Here is a 14,757-nt window from a genome sequence, read left to right on the forward strand (position 1 = left end):
ACTTTTTAACTTAGAATGGGGAAGATTTAAGGATTATCTGAAGAACTATCATAAACAGCTTCAGACGCTAGCAGGATTGAATTGCAAATGAGCAATAAAATAATTAAAATTGAGTATAAAAGACGAATAATAAATAGATTTAAATTGTATATGCAGTGGTAAAATATTTGACAAGCAACTGCAGAAAGAGGAGAGGGGTCTATAATAATATTTGGTATCTTAAATTGGATGTGTAAATTTGTATCGTTATAAGTTTGTAAAATGAGAAAATGATTTTTTTTTTAAAAAAAACAACAACAACCTGGGCCTGCATGAGTGAAGACAGTATTGTTTCTAGAGCACGTATTGAAGTAAACACAAACTTCTTATTTTACACAGTGGTACACTGTGATATCATTTAGCATATACAGGTCTCTGTCATATAGCATAATGTAACAGAACCAAGTAAGTATTCATATATCTTAAAACACACCCACCCACCCAATGAAGAGCAGAATATGTTGTCATCCCCCCATCCCACATAAGCCAGGTCACTCAAAAGATAAGAATTGCTATCTGTAGATTTGGTGATCCTAGTAGGAGAGATTTACTGCGTTTTATGCCAAGTCTTGCAAGCTGATCAAAACAAAGTTGTCAGCTGATAAAACATGGAGGATAGCAATATAAAGGGAGTGAAGTCTTGTCATTTTATAGAGGTGAGGAGGAAATCTCTTATGCTTGTGTAATCTAGTGGTCAAGAGAATGAGCTGAAGTCCTTTATTTATTATTGAGTTCAACCATAAACTTAAGCAAGCCACCATTTCTCTGCAATGGCAAGATAATAGTGTTGGGTTACCTTAGTGTGAATAGATGCATTGAGTCAATGGGAGTTTAGTGGGATCACACCTTTATTCTTGTGCATAAAACCTAGGGACGTCCAATATACTGGAGGGTTCCAAACATAAGAGGGAGCTGCAGTAGTGACTCTGCGATGCTCTTGAATTCTTTGAAACAGTTTTCAAGTTCCTTGCATGATTTGGCATCCACCACAATTCACTTGCAGATTGGCCTTGTGCCAGTGCGTAATAGGCTGTTGACAAAGTCTTCCTGGAGGAAGTGTTCATGTGTGTTTTACACTGGCGTGGATACCAGAAACAGAATGCAATTCCCATAATGAGGTCTGCCAGTGGAAAATCCAAGTTTAGGATTCAAAGCACCAACTTCATAACACGCTGAAGACTGGACTAGCAACAACAATTGTCAGCTGTGTCATTTCTCCCAGGGATGACTAACTCTCAATGTGGGGGCCTCATCCAGTTTCCCCAAGCAAATTGTTCTGCTCCTCCAAGTCTCCACAAATTTTGGTAACAGCAGCAGAAATAAAACAACAACAATGCAGAGATAATAGACAGCGGACAGCAGACATCAGCATCCTGACAGAGATGCAAATTGCCCACGTCATCAAATCAATCATTTGACAAGTGGCGAATAACCCCACCTACTCAGCAGATCTGCATGGGAGACCTGAAGAGGAGTAGGGGTGAGACAGCGGAAAGGCACTTTCTCACCCTGGCGCCGTTGGACCAGCTCTCAATTAAATTTAGTGCGACCACTTCACGGTACACCAATTACACGAATTTCTACAATTTACCCCAGATTATCTAGTGGGGGATTTGTGTGAGGGAAAACTTAATGATTTAGAGTCTAGGGCAAGATTTGATCAAACAAATATGAAAAGTTTTACTAAACAAAGGTAGTTTTTGACACAAAGTGGGTCAGGAAACGAGTTCTTTCAGGTAGAATTAAACTTAGTTACTTTAACTATAAGACGTCTCAGGCGTAAGCACAATATTATAGGTACAACTCTTCTTAAACTTCAGTAACTAAACATCAGTCGGCACACTTCAGGTAGATAAATATTCAGGTTTCCAGAAGAGATGGTAAAATGTTCAAATCAGTGTCTGTCACTTAGATAATACAATACAGTGGTGCCTTGCAAGACAAAATTAATTCGTTCTGTGAGTTTTTTCGTTCTACGAGTTTTTTCGTCTTGCGAAGCACCGCTGTGTATTGACGGTTTCCCATAGGAATGCTTTGGCGGCTTAAAAAAAAAAGGTGCAAGACGTTCCGTCTTGCGAAGCAAGCCTATAGAGAAATCTGTCTTGCGAAGCAACTCAGAAAACGGAAAACTCTTTTGTCTTGCGAGTTTTTCGTCTTCCGAGGCATTCGTCTTGCGAGGTACCACTGTACTTTCAACACTATACTGCTTCCTTCACAGCTTAATCCTTTGGTTCATGAGTGAGGGGCATTTTTCCTCAGTTACCCCCTCTCTTAACAATCCCACACCTGAGGTATTATAAATGGTATTACAGACCCAGGGGATCCCCTCTCCCCTTGTTATTGGGTTGGGAGTCTTAAGTACCTAGAAGAATTCTCCGTTCCTGGCTAGACTGACACCCAGGGAGACACCGGATCTGTCTCTCCTGGCTCAGATTCAGCCCTCCCAGAACACTCCTGTCTGGATACCTTCCCCAGACCCTCAGCCTGGTCTCCCTATCCCAGCTGCGAGGCTCTGTCCTCTCCCTATGGATAGTCTCCTCAGTGAGTATCTCCTTTTCCCCTCAGAACCCCTTCACCCTCTCTCCCAACCTGAAACCTGTCTAACCTCTCCAAACCAATCATTTCCCTCCCCCGGAACTTTGGCCAATCAGACGCTGTTGACAGTCAACCGTTTCCTGGCAGGAAAAAAACCACACCTGGTGACCCAAACTGCCCAGCAAACAAACCTTTCTGTCACAGAGGGTTGTGTATAAGTCTGCTCGTGTGTGCATGCAAGTGTGCAGGGGTGGGGTGGCAGAGAATGAGACTGAGGCACACCTGTATTCTGGTTTCTCTTCAGATCGTATAAATCTTTCACCTTTTACTTGTTTTTTGCAGAACGAAGTTGCAAATTGAATTCAGTTGATTAGGACAAAATTCAGTTTGCAGTTTCATCCTATACACTGGGCTGGCTGAGAAATGTACACGTTGGTCCACACGGCCTCACAGACGCATAAAAAAAGCATCATCTTACTCAGTGTGTTTGCAGATCTATGTCTGCCAATTCCTGGCAACAATTCAAGCAGTGTGGCAGTACATTTTTTAGCCACTGCACTCAAATTTTCACTTGGCAGCAATTGGTGCGCTAGGTCAGATCACTTCCTTTATTTGGCTTTACATAGAGCTATTTATGAGTGTTTGAACTATCTCCAAGACTGTACTAAAACTGTCACGAGCTTCCTCTGTAAGCCAAGAAAGTTACCACCCCAAGTGTTATTAAATTATAAATATAACTAATGAAGGTAGCTTGTTGAGCAACAATTGATACTAGAGCAAATCTGACCATTCTCCATGCAGCTGCTTAAAAATGTGAACATTAACCTCCCATCATAGACAAAACACAGGCAATCTGCCTCTTGACTGGTAAGACTGGTAGCTTAGCTTTTTTACCAATACCAAATATTCACTGGAGGTAAATCTTTCCACATACGTTGAGATTCATGGTTGAAACAATTACATGCATTTTACTTCCTGTAGCCATGCTACAAAGAACCTTAGCATTATCAGCAACAGTATCTTGACACTTACATAAAATTTACACAGCCTGTTCCTGCAGGTGGGGCGATCCAAACAAAACTGAGATTTGTTGTTGGTAGGTGGCTTACGTGAGAAGCAACCACACTGCACATGAATTGATTTCCAAACTGGTGATCAGACATTATTCCTACAAGAAAGACAGAAAGTCAAGATGAAACACAGGTGCAATTAGTCACAAATATTCATTGCGTTGCTTCAGAAATGTTAAGTAAAAGTTTTATAGCAAAGAATATTCAGTTGGTGTATCAATAGCAAATGCCATATTCCACTATTTTAAAGCTTTTTGGACTTGAACCTAACCTAACCTTTCCATATGAATGTCAATCAAATTAATCACTATGCTTTCCTATCTGTAATGTGACCTCAAAGCAGTTCCTTCCTCAGAATGACATTATGCTCAGTAATGGACAGGAAAGATTGCTTCAACTCTCTTCAAATAGTACATTGAATAGCTATGTCCATTTTTCCTTCCTGTTTATTTCTTTTGAGTATATTCCACCTTTCCACACATTACTGACTTTTAAGTGATCGTGGAACCAGACTCTCCTGGCTCCACCTCTAGATTCATACTGTCATGGAGATGGTTGGAAAAACCTCAAATGCCATTTTGTTCAGCCTACCAATCAACACAATGCAATCAGGATTGTGGAATCAGGCCTGATAACCATGCCAGCCAGCTCCAGGCTGGTGCAGTGATTGGGTCTGGATTAGGTCTGACGCCACCATGTGACAGCAGTGAGTCCGGCTCGGGTCAGAATGCTTTACGTTGGGTGTTCCTGCTGACTTCTGCCAGTGGGGAAACTGCCAGCAAACATCGTGCCCATTTGCATGTTTTGTGGCCGGAAGGAAGCTGGCTGCCTCAGCCAGCAGAGCTGAGCAGAAGGATACTTCCACTCCGTTCAAATCCCCCACAGCATGGCCTCGGCAGCAGATACCTCAGTTGGTTAGAGCATGGTGTTGATAACACCAAGGTTGTGGGTTCAATCCCCGTATGAACCACCTGCATATTCCTTACCTTGCAGGGGGTTAGACTAGAAGACGCTCTGGGGTCCCTTTCAACTCTACTCAACTTCTAGGAGTCTATGTTCCAACAGGTTAGAAGCTTAACAATGTATGCATATGCATATTTATACATACTGCTATTTGCTGGGAGGGGGCAGTCTCCAATATGTTGTTTGGAGTTATATGATTTCCCCATCTTTTTTCTATGGTATAATGTATTTATTCATGTATATTTTTCAACTGAGGAATAAGTTTAGTTAATACTAATACTAATAAGAATAAAGAATAATTTACTCCAAGGTATAAGTCCCTTGTTTTCAAAGGGGCTTACTCCCGAGTAAATGCACTTAGGATTGCGTCTAAACTGGTATAAAATGTTCCATTAAAATGAAGAAGAATCTGCATTTTCATTCTAGCCATATGCTTGTCTTGTGAATAAAACCAGCTTTCTCTTCCCCACCAAGAAGACTTCTCAGTAACACAGCTGATCAGGCAGCTATGTTACACTATACTCTGCAATGGGGTACATGGGAAGGCATACACAGAAAATAAGTAATTATATTGCATTTCTCAAAACAATCCCAGTGAGTGATAAGATATGCCAGAGGCAGAACTTGCTTTTGAAAACTAATGTGCTTATCTATTACTTAAAAGTGAATAGAACATTCACATAATTTGTGTTAAGGGCCGGTAGGTATGGCAGTGAGTCTGAGAGACCAACAACTGTGCAAATCCTTACAAAAACAAAAAACAAAGCAGCTTTTCCATGCATCTAGGTCACCAGGGAGTATATCCAAGGTCTGCAGCAACTAAGCATCACTAAATCATATGCTACTTCAATGTGAAGAAGAACCTCTCTGAACTCCTTTTCCCTCGAGTTTAACTGTGTGTGCTCATTGTGTTGAAATAATTTATATGCTGCACTACCCAGTTAGGTCTGTCTCCACTGTATATTACTTTGCTGTGAAGCTATTAGGGTTACTGGCTATATATCATGCCTGATCCAAACCCACAAAGAGAAATTGAATGAAAAGCTTAGCCATATGACAGTACGTAACAGACTCTGTTCTCCTGAATTCTCATATATATATATATATATATATATATATATATATATATGCTACATAACTTAGACCAAGTCAAGGCCACTGTAGCATCTGAAGCGCTCTGGTCACATATCTATGGCCCCAACACTGTCAAAGAAACAACACAGGTAAGGATGGCTATTTCTGGTCCATTTCCATCTTGTATGTGCCTATTCATAAATCCAGCCTGTCATGTTTTGTATTAACCTGCAGATTTTTAAAAAAATAACTGCATGGAAATTTGTATTTTAATACTTATTTAAATACTAATATAATCACAATTTTATCTCATGGCTGGACTGGTAAATGGTATAACAACAACAACAACAACAACAACAACAACAGTTTATTACGCATAAGGTAGACGGTATAAAATATTGGTTTGCAAACCAGGATCAAACCACAGTTTCCAATCTTGGTGTGTAAAGGTAAAGGTAAAGGTACCCCTGCCCGTACGGGCCAGTCTTGACAGACTCTAGGGTTGTGCGCCCATCTCACTCAAGAGGCCGGGGGCCAGCGCTGTCCAGAGACACTTCCGGGTCACGTGGCCAGCGTGACATTGCTGCTCTGGCGAGCCAGAGCCGCACACGGAACGCCGTTTACCTTCCCGCTAGTAAGCGGTCCCTATTTATCTACTTGCACTCGGGAGTGCTTTTGAACTGCTAGGTTGGCAGGCGCTGGGACCGAACAACGGGAGCACACCCCGCTGCGGGGATTCGAACCGCCGACCTTTCGATCGGCAAGCCCTAGGTGCTGAGGCTTTTACCCACAGCGCCACCCGCCTCTTGGTGTGTAGCCAGTCCTTAAACCATAATTTCATGGTTTGGGAGTAACAGGAAACTGTGGCTTAACAAACCCTGGAAGAAATAAATGGGAGGGAGGAGGGAGTTATGTCCTGCTGGGAAGCAGAGAAAAGGTAGAAGGGAATGTGTGAGTTTTTCTTTTGAGAACCAAATTCTGTTCACTTGATAGGTTACTATTTGAGTGATTCACTGACCACCCAGTTTTAAACTGATTAATTTATCCAACTGTTAGAGATCCACGAGTCATCCTTGTGTGTTTAAAATAGCTAAGACCTTATGTGGCAACATGAAACAGCAGCAGTTATATCCCATATAACAAATTGGTGCATTAGGAAATATCAATATTTCATTGCTGTGAGTGTTACTCTTTTTTACCTGTTTAAAGATGAGAATAATGCATGGAATGATTCTGCAACCAACTCTCATATGATAATCCCATTAAAGTCAGTGGAACTACTCAATTAACAACCACCTACTGGCATTTCAAATGAAGGCCTAAGTGTACTACACTCATATCTAACGTACAGCTGCTGATTGATTTTTTTCTGGGTGATTACATTCTGCTTCACAGGAAAAAACATCCATCTAGTTTGATAGAATGGAAGAGACTTCTAAAACACTTGCTGGCTTTTGCAATCAATTAGGGGTCAGCAAGGCTTGATAAATTATTAAACATCGCAAAGGGAGCACATACTGACAATTCTGGAAGGTTTTTTTTTCTTACTCAGTGGGTTATGTTAGCTTTAGCTTACTTCAAGCACTGAAATTATTTTATAGATGATATCAATTATTTTGAAAATAACAATCTTACAACATAACAAGGAGCTAGAGAAGGTATTCACCCTGACACTAAAAGAGACTTCTATGCATTTAAATAAAAATATTAATTTTGGAATATAGTTTAAATTGGGATGTTAGTAAATTCCTACAATCTCTTAGCATTTAGGGGGAAATAATTATATTGAAGTTGGTAATTAGATTCATTTGGTCACATCCACTCCTTATTTAAGCACCAGATCTGTGTACATAAGACACAAGAGCCACTTCACAGCTTTGATATCTTGTCTGTATAAAGAAGACAGCAAGTTCATGTAGCTTGTGTTCTGTGTTTGCAGGAGAGAGAAATACGTTAGTACCAACACCCTAAAGTTGGCCCCGAATCAAATTGGCAGCCGTGCAAACTTTGCAAGCAAGGCGTTATATGCTGGTGATAGTTCACCCCCCCCCCCAAAAAAAGAACCTAGCTTCTGCATTCTGCAACACCTTCAACCTCAAGGGTGGCCCCACATAGAGCGCACTGCAGTAATCCAGCTGTGAGGTTACCAATGCATGGACAACTGTTGTCAAGCTATCCTGATCCTAGGTGTCTTACCAACCTAAGTTTGTAAAAGACACTCCTAGCGTACAGTGACAGAGGTAGATCTAGGAGCACCCCCAAACTACACACCTTTATGTGTAAATCACATTGAGATGGAGGTTCAGAAGGTGATTAATAAATTAATTGTAATAATAGGTTTGTGCAGTACCCCTCGATATTGTGGACACAAGGAAGCAATCAGAAACTTTCATTTTCAATTAGCATTACAGTGGTACCTTGGGTTACATACGCTTCAGGTTGCATACGCTTCAGGTTACAGACTCCGCTAACCCAGAAATATTACCTCATGTTAAGAAATTTGCTTCAGGATAAGAACAGAAATCGTGCTTCGGCGGCACGGCAGCAGTGGGAGGCCCAATTAGCTAAAGTGGTGCTTCAGGTGAAGTATGGACCTCTGGAACGAATTAAGTACTTAACCCAAGGTACCACTGTATCTCCAAACCCAAACTATGGTTAATCTTAAATATAGCTTGTTGAAACAAGCCACAAACCCTTGGTTTGAAGCTGGCTTCGCTCAGTAAACTGTAATTATGACTAACACAGTTTGGATTTGGACATAACTCTAAGCCGCAGTTAGTTAAAAACAGAAGAAACCGCTTCTGATCTCCTTCTCAGGGCCAGGTTAGAGGAGGAGGAGATAGGAGAAGTCCAAGGCTCATGTACACACTGGCAGAGGAACGGGGGTGTGGAGGGAGTGGATGCCCCCGGCACCACTATTCCGGTAGGGTGCCATCGCGGCGGCCCCCCTACACACATGGCAGGCGCCACACCCCCACAAGCGGCGCATCATGCCCCCAGAATGCCGCCACGCCCTCATGGGCGGTGTACCACGCCCCCAGGATGCATGTCACGCCCCCCCGAGGCGCACATCATGCCCCCCAAGGGGGGCACCAGCCACATCCCCACCTGCTCTAAGCCCCCGGTAGTGGAGCATGCAGCTTCGCCACTGCATGCACAGCCTTACAACTGCACATATCCTACACATTTAGGCTGTAGCCTGATCTTCATAATGACTATACTGTATGTAGGTTGGGGCAGGGACTGTTCCCCCTGCCCTCTGGCATGTCCACTGAAGTGCCCACATTGTAGCAATACTAAGATTGCAAATGAGCCAGAAAGACTAGATCAGAAGGGACAAGCTTTGGTTAGTAGCAGGCTGCCGCCAGGCTATACAGTGGTACCTTGGGTTAAGTACTTAATTTGTACCGGAGGTCCATTCTTAACCTGAAACTTAATTCGTTCTGGGGGTCTGTACTTAACCTGAAACTGTTCTTAACCTGAAGCACCACTTTAGCTAATGGGGCCTCCTGCTGCCGCCACACCGCCAGAGCACGATTCCTGTTCTCATCCTGAAGCAAAGTTCTTAACCCGAGGTAATATTTCTGGGTTAGCGGAGTCTGTAACTGAAGCGTATGTAACCTGAGGTACTACTGTATACAAAACTGCAACCAGTCAGATCTCCTTAGCTTCTTTTCACTGCTGGTGTCACTCAGAACTGAGTCCCACCCCCCCACCCCCACCCCCCAAAACAGCCGGTTCTAAATCACTTCAGTTCATCCTCACATTGCACACATGAGGAGTTATTTCTGTTAAGTAAGCCAAGAAATGTAAAGTCTAAACTAGTTTTCTGTTAGATATTACTATGCTCAATATTATTACAGGGTGGCTAAAAAAGGCTGATACTCTACAATGCTCATGGACTATCTTTTATTCAAAAGACACCGTTGCATCTAGCCAACAGTATATGGATTTACTCCTCCCCCCCCTCCTTTAATCGTTTTAAATGACCCGAATTTGATGGGTAGTTAATTAACATTTTCTAAGAAAGCCTTTTGTCAGAATCCACTAGAGATGTATTTTCATCTTGGGGATTTATGAGTTCAAGCTGACATGAGTTACGCATATGCAAATGAGAGCCCACTGGGAGAAGAATATAGCCTTTCATTTGCATAATTCCCCAAGACATTGAATGAGATTCCTTGTACAATTTATTAAGCATGTGTATTTGTAAAAAGGGAGGTCAGAAATGGATGCCAACGCCCGGTGCACCGACTATTAAGAATGTTCACTAACAATTGGAAAGATGCTAGAGAACAAAATGATAGTTAAGTATACAAAGGAAAGGGTGTTTAGTAAATGGGGATAAGGAGTAAATACGTGCAAAAATGCTAACATTAGGCAGTTACTGGAAATATTATAAAAGGGAAAATGAAATAACTTTTCAGATAATCTACTTACGTTCAAGGCCAAGTGAGATTTATCCATTCACTGTGCATGCCTACAGCACCTAGTATTAAATACTAGTTTTCTGTGCAGAAAAATAGCACTGATAGAGAATTTTTTTCATATGAATGGAAAAAATAATCTTTACATGGCAATGCATTTTATTTCAGAAAATAGTTTTCTTAACCTTTATTCCACTCTTATTCTTCTTTACAATTTCTATAAGTGGATTCTGAACCTGTCATCAAATCTAAATCGCCACCAAAAAGAAATAGGAAGCAGGGAGGTACTGGCTCACAGAATACCCACTATGCACTGCAAACTTTGCTTTCATTTTGAATTTGCAATTTCAAACACTGCTCTAGCGGCTGGCTAAACACATCCATTTATTCCAATGAGCACTTCCTCTCCTGTGATGGCTAATTAGTTCATTGCTAGCCATGTGAACAGGGACTCTCTTTCTGTCTTCAGCACTGCCTGAGTCGGTGTATAAAAGCTGTCTTATTCTGCCATTAATGGCTAGATAAATACTGCAATTTGGTGGTTTATTCATGCTAGGTTGCAGTGAATGAGTTATCACCATCTTCTTTGGGGAAACAAACTGAGCAGAACCTACTTCGCCAGCCAATGTTACGTTTTTGAACCATATGCAACACTGAATAAACTTTAGAAATTGTAGCTGAAACAAACAAAATTAATGTATTATAGCCTAAACGAGGCATCAAGAGGGTAAGGAGTAGCAAGAATGATGCAGAGCCATAGTACTGTTTTGCTTCCTTTTCCTAGGTGGGTGGCAAACATTTACAGACCCCAGCAGGCCGGTGATTACCAGTGGTACTCGGGGTGGGGGTTAACAATGTAAATACAGTAAAAAAGGCATGACACCAGCGTGGAATCAAAATGGCTACAACTTTATTAGTTACAGATGTAGATTGGATTTGGCATAGGCATTGGGTATGTGTCTTGAATCAGCCAACCCAATTGCTGACTGATATATCCATTAAGGTCAGTCCTGGTGAGAGGATGTCCTCCATTGACGCAGATCTAACAGGGAAATCCCACCAGGATGCCAGAAGACAGCCCTGTATCAGGACGTTTTTAATGTTTGATGTTTTAGTATGTTTTATATATGCTTGTAAGCCATCCAGAGTGGCTGGGGAAACCCAGATGGTCAGGGTTTAAATAATAGCATAATCATTATCATTATTATGACAGTGGTACCTCGGGTTATTGGGACGCGGGTGGCGCTGTGGGTAAAAGCCTCAGCGCCTAGGGCTTGCCGATCGAAAGGTCGGCGGTTCGAATCCCCGCGGCGGGGTGCGCTCCCGTTGTTTGGTCCCAGCGCCTGCCAACCTAGCAGTTCGAAAGCACTCCCGGGTGCAAGTAGATAAATAGGGACCGCTTGCTAGCGGGAAGGTAAACGGCGTTTCTGTGTGCGGCTCTGGCTTGCCAGATGCAGCTTGTCACGCTGGCCACGTGACCCGGAAGTGTCTCCGGACAGCGCTGGCCCCCGGCCTCTTGAGTGAGATGGGCGCACAACCCTAGAGTCTGTCAAGACTGGCCCATATGGGCAGGGGTACCTTTACCTTTACCTTTTTACCTCGGGTTACAAACGCTTCGGGTTACAAACTCCGCTTACCCGGAAGTAGTACCTCGGGTTGAGAACTTTGCCCCAGGATGAGAACGGAAATCATGAGGTGGCAGCAGGGTGGCAGCAGGAGGCCCCATTAATGAAAATGCACCTCAGGCTAAGAATGGTTTCGGGTTAAGAATGGACCTCAGGAATGAATTGAGTTCATAACCTGAGGTACCTCTGTATTATTAGTGTTTTTTTCTATAAAAAAAATATGTTTAGAGTTACTCTCATTTTGACTTAAGAAAATCACAATTTTATAGTTCAAATGGGGGGGGGATAAATACAGTAAATGGACAAAAGTATAAAGATTCACAAAATGTTTAGGGGTATACGTCCCCCTACGTCCCCCCAGAAAAAAGTTGTTGTTGTTGTTGTTGTTGTTATTCAAGGATGTTCTGTTGCCTGGCAGCCCTTCTCTGGGCTTTTGGACAGACCCCACCCTTAGACCCCTTTACTGGGGTACTCTGACTTAATCCTAGAATTCTGGGGTTGGGACACTCATTCACCCCCAAGTTCTTGACTAAGTTGCTACCAAGCAACTGCTTAAATATGAGACTGTGCTAAATGGTTTTCCCGGGTGGGATTCAGGCATGATTCTCCACCCGCATTTTAAAGTGATACGGTCCAAAGCAGATCCTACCATACCTTATTTCTGCGTGTTTGAATTGTTTCTCTGAATGAATGTAGGGGAAGCAGGCTTTTCACTGTAGATTTAGCTACTGTATTTTTTGCTCTATAGGATGCACCTGACCATAGGACGCACCTAGTTTTAGAGGGGGACAACAAGAAAAAAAATCTCTCCCTCTCTGCGCAGCGCCCCTTCAGCGAAGCGGCAGCAGAAACGGAGCCCCTTTCATTACTCCTCCCGCTTCACTGAAGGGGCGCTGCACAGCTATCCCTGAAGCAACCTGAAGCCTCCGGAGTGCAGCGGGAGCTCCCGCTGTGCTCCGGAGGCTTCAGCGGCTATCCCTGAAGCCTGGAGAGCAAGAGGGGTCGGTGCGCACCTACCCCTCTCGCTCTCCAGGCTTCAGCGGAGCCTCCAGAGCGCAGCGGGAACTCCTGACCCCTCTTGCTCCCCTGGCTTCATGGATAGCCGCCCAAAGCCTCCGGAGCACAGCAGGAATGCTCCCGCTGTGTTCCAGAGGCTTCGCGTTGCTTTCACTGAAGCCAGGGAGCCTGCATTCGCTCCATAAGACGCACACATTTGCCCTTAATTTTTGGAGGGGAAAAAGAGTGTCATATAGAGTGAAAAATAGTAGAGTAAGTTCAAGCTCTAGATTTCAGCACTTGAATCTGTCACCACACAGACTTCATTTCTGGTGTCTAAATACGGCCAGTTTTCCCTCCAGAACAACCAAACTTCTTAATTCAACTGAGCCCACAGTTCTGAGACATGAGCTGACAATTTTTAAGTCCCATAGATTTCTGTGGTAAACAGATTTGCAGTGTAATTCTGTGTATATCAACTCAGAAATAGGTCCTACTGAGTTCAGTGGGACTTACTCCTAGGTAAGTGTATACAGTATCTTAAGCATGTCTTTTACCCTCTCAATGAAATCTATGGGACCCAAAAGTGCTTGGGTCATCCTTTTGATCTTCTACAAGCACTGAAGCTCCCACATGGCTAGTGAGTAAGGAAAGTATCACAAGTTGGAAGTAGAGGAACAAGAGCTGCTACCTGAGCACTGAGTACAGGTGCATAGGTGTTGAGTGGGTTGCAACACCCACACCAGGTATGAATGGTGACTTCATTGGTCTGTGCCAGGTACTGTTGGGAATTCCATTCCACCCTTGCTGCAGATATGTGGGATTGTTACATGTCACATGTCTGTTTACATTCCAGCACAGATTGTTGGAGTCTCGTGAGTGGAACATCCGCTCTATATTACTTTTGTGTTCTCTCTCTTTGGGAAGAACGATAAGGAAAGAAGCCATGTTTTCTTTGTCCTGATTCATGTACAATAAAAGTAGGCTAGTATCCACACCTCGAGCCAGATCTGTTGTGTGTTTACTCTGCTGAGTAGCGTGTGCTCATGCATGCCAGCATGAGTCACAGACGCACGTCGGAGGAGGATGACTGATGGATCTCCGCAGCGGCAAGGCTGAGAAGGGAGACGCTCCGGCTGGGGTCTGTCCAGCTGGCTTTCCATCTCATGGTTCCGACAGGTACTGCTATCTATGCATCAAATGTGTGACTGCACAGAGCTGAAGAAGCAGACTCCATGCTTCTGCTGATGCCTTGCAACACCCTACAAGAAGAGTATTGGATCTCTCTACTCCAGGCAGGGGTGCAAAGTTGAATACAATATTGTGGGGGTCCAGGTAAGCCCCGCCCCGCATAATCGATCACATGACACAGTGTGCACACATCATTTGAATGGGAATGCCTGCCAACTTTGTGGGGGCCCGGCCCCATCAAATATTATATTTTGAGGGCCAAAGCCCCCACAGTCCCTAGGAGTTGGCGCCTATGACTCTAGGATTCAGTGCTCAATTGCAGAAACTAGTTCTCCTCCAGGAAACTGCTACATAAACTGTTGCTGATAAAAACTGACACTCTTATTGAGCTTATTCTATAACTTTTTCATTGGATACTACTTTAGTGAGCTTTTCCCTCTAAGGAAGGATGATTAAGTCTATGGATTGATTGATTGATTGATTGATCTATATATATTACAGCATTACTCTGAGTCATGTAACTCTTACTTTTACCACACTAAGGGTATAATAATAATGTTAACGCTTGACTGATGCAATATTAGGGTTTATTCCAAATGTAGCTAATTTCAGAATTCAAATAAATAAAGCAACATACACAAGCAGGGGGCAGAAATTAATGGATAGAAATGACTGCGCTTATGCACTGTCAATCTGCCTTTAATGAGAAAAAGTGCTCTCAAGAGACATGAAGAATTACAGCCAAATTCCTCCCCCGAAGTTATATTTGTGCTACCCCATTGATTTCTGAAAGGAACATAGGTACGTAAGGGGAGCATGGCGAGTCTGATATGGCTT

At 43.0% G+C, this 14,757-nt stretch overlaps 1 protein-coding gene across 4 annotated transcripts in view; it reads right to left on the reverse strand.

Annotated features, from left to right (window-relative positions):
* The window catches only part of RELN (reelin), a 306,441-nt gene that overhangs the window by 236,727 nt on the left and 54,957 nt on the right, over positions 1 to 14,757 (reverse strand). For all 4 annotated transcript variants that reach the window (XM_083399200.1, XM_083399199.1, XM_083399202.1 and 1 more), the window contains one exon: positions 3,607 to 3,742. In XM_083399200.1, coding sequence (XP_083255326.1) covers positions 3,607 to 3,742 — 136 coding nt within the window. The remainder of the gene's footprint in view (positions 1 to 3,606; positions 3,743 to 14,757) is intronic.

Source organism: Podarcis tiliguerta, assembly GCF_965153285.1.
Source record: "Podarcis tiliguerta genome assembly, chromosome: 10".
In the NCBI taxonomy this organism is placed as follows: Eukaryota; Metazoa; Chordata; class Lepidosauria; order Squamata; family Lacertidae; genus Podarcis; species Podarcis tiliguerta.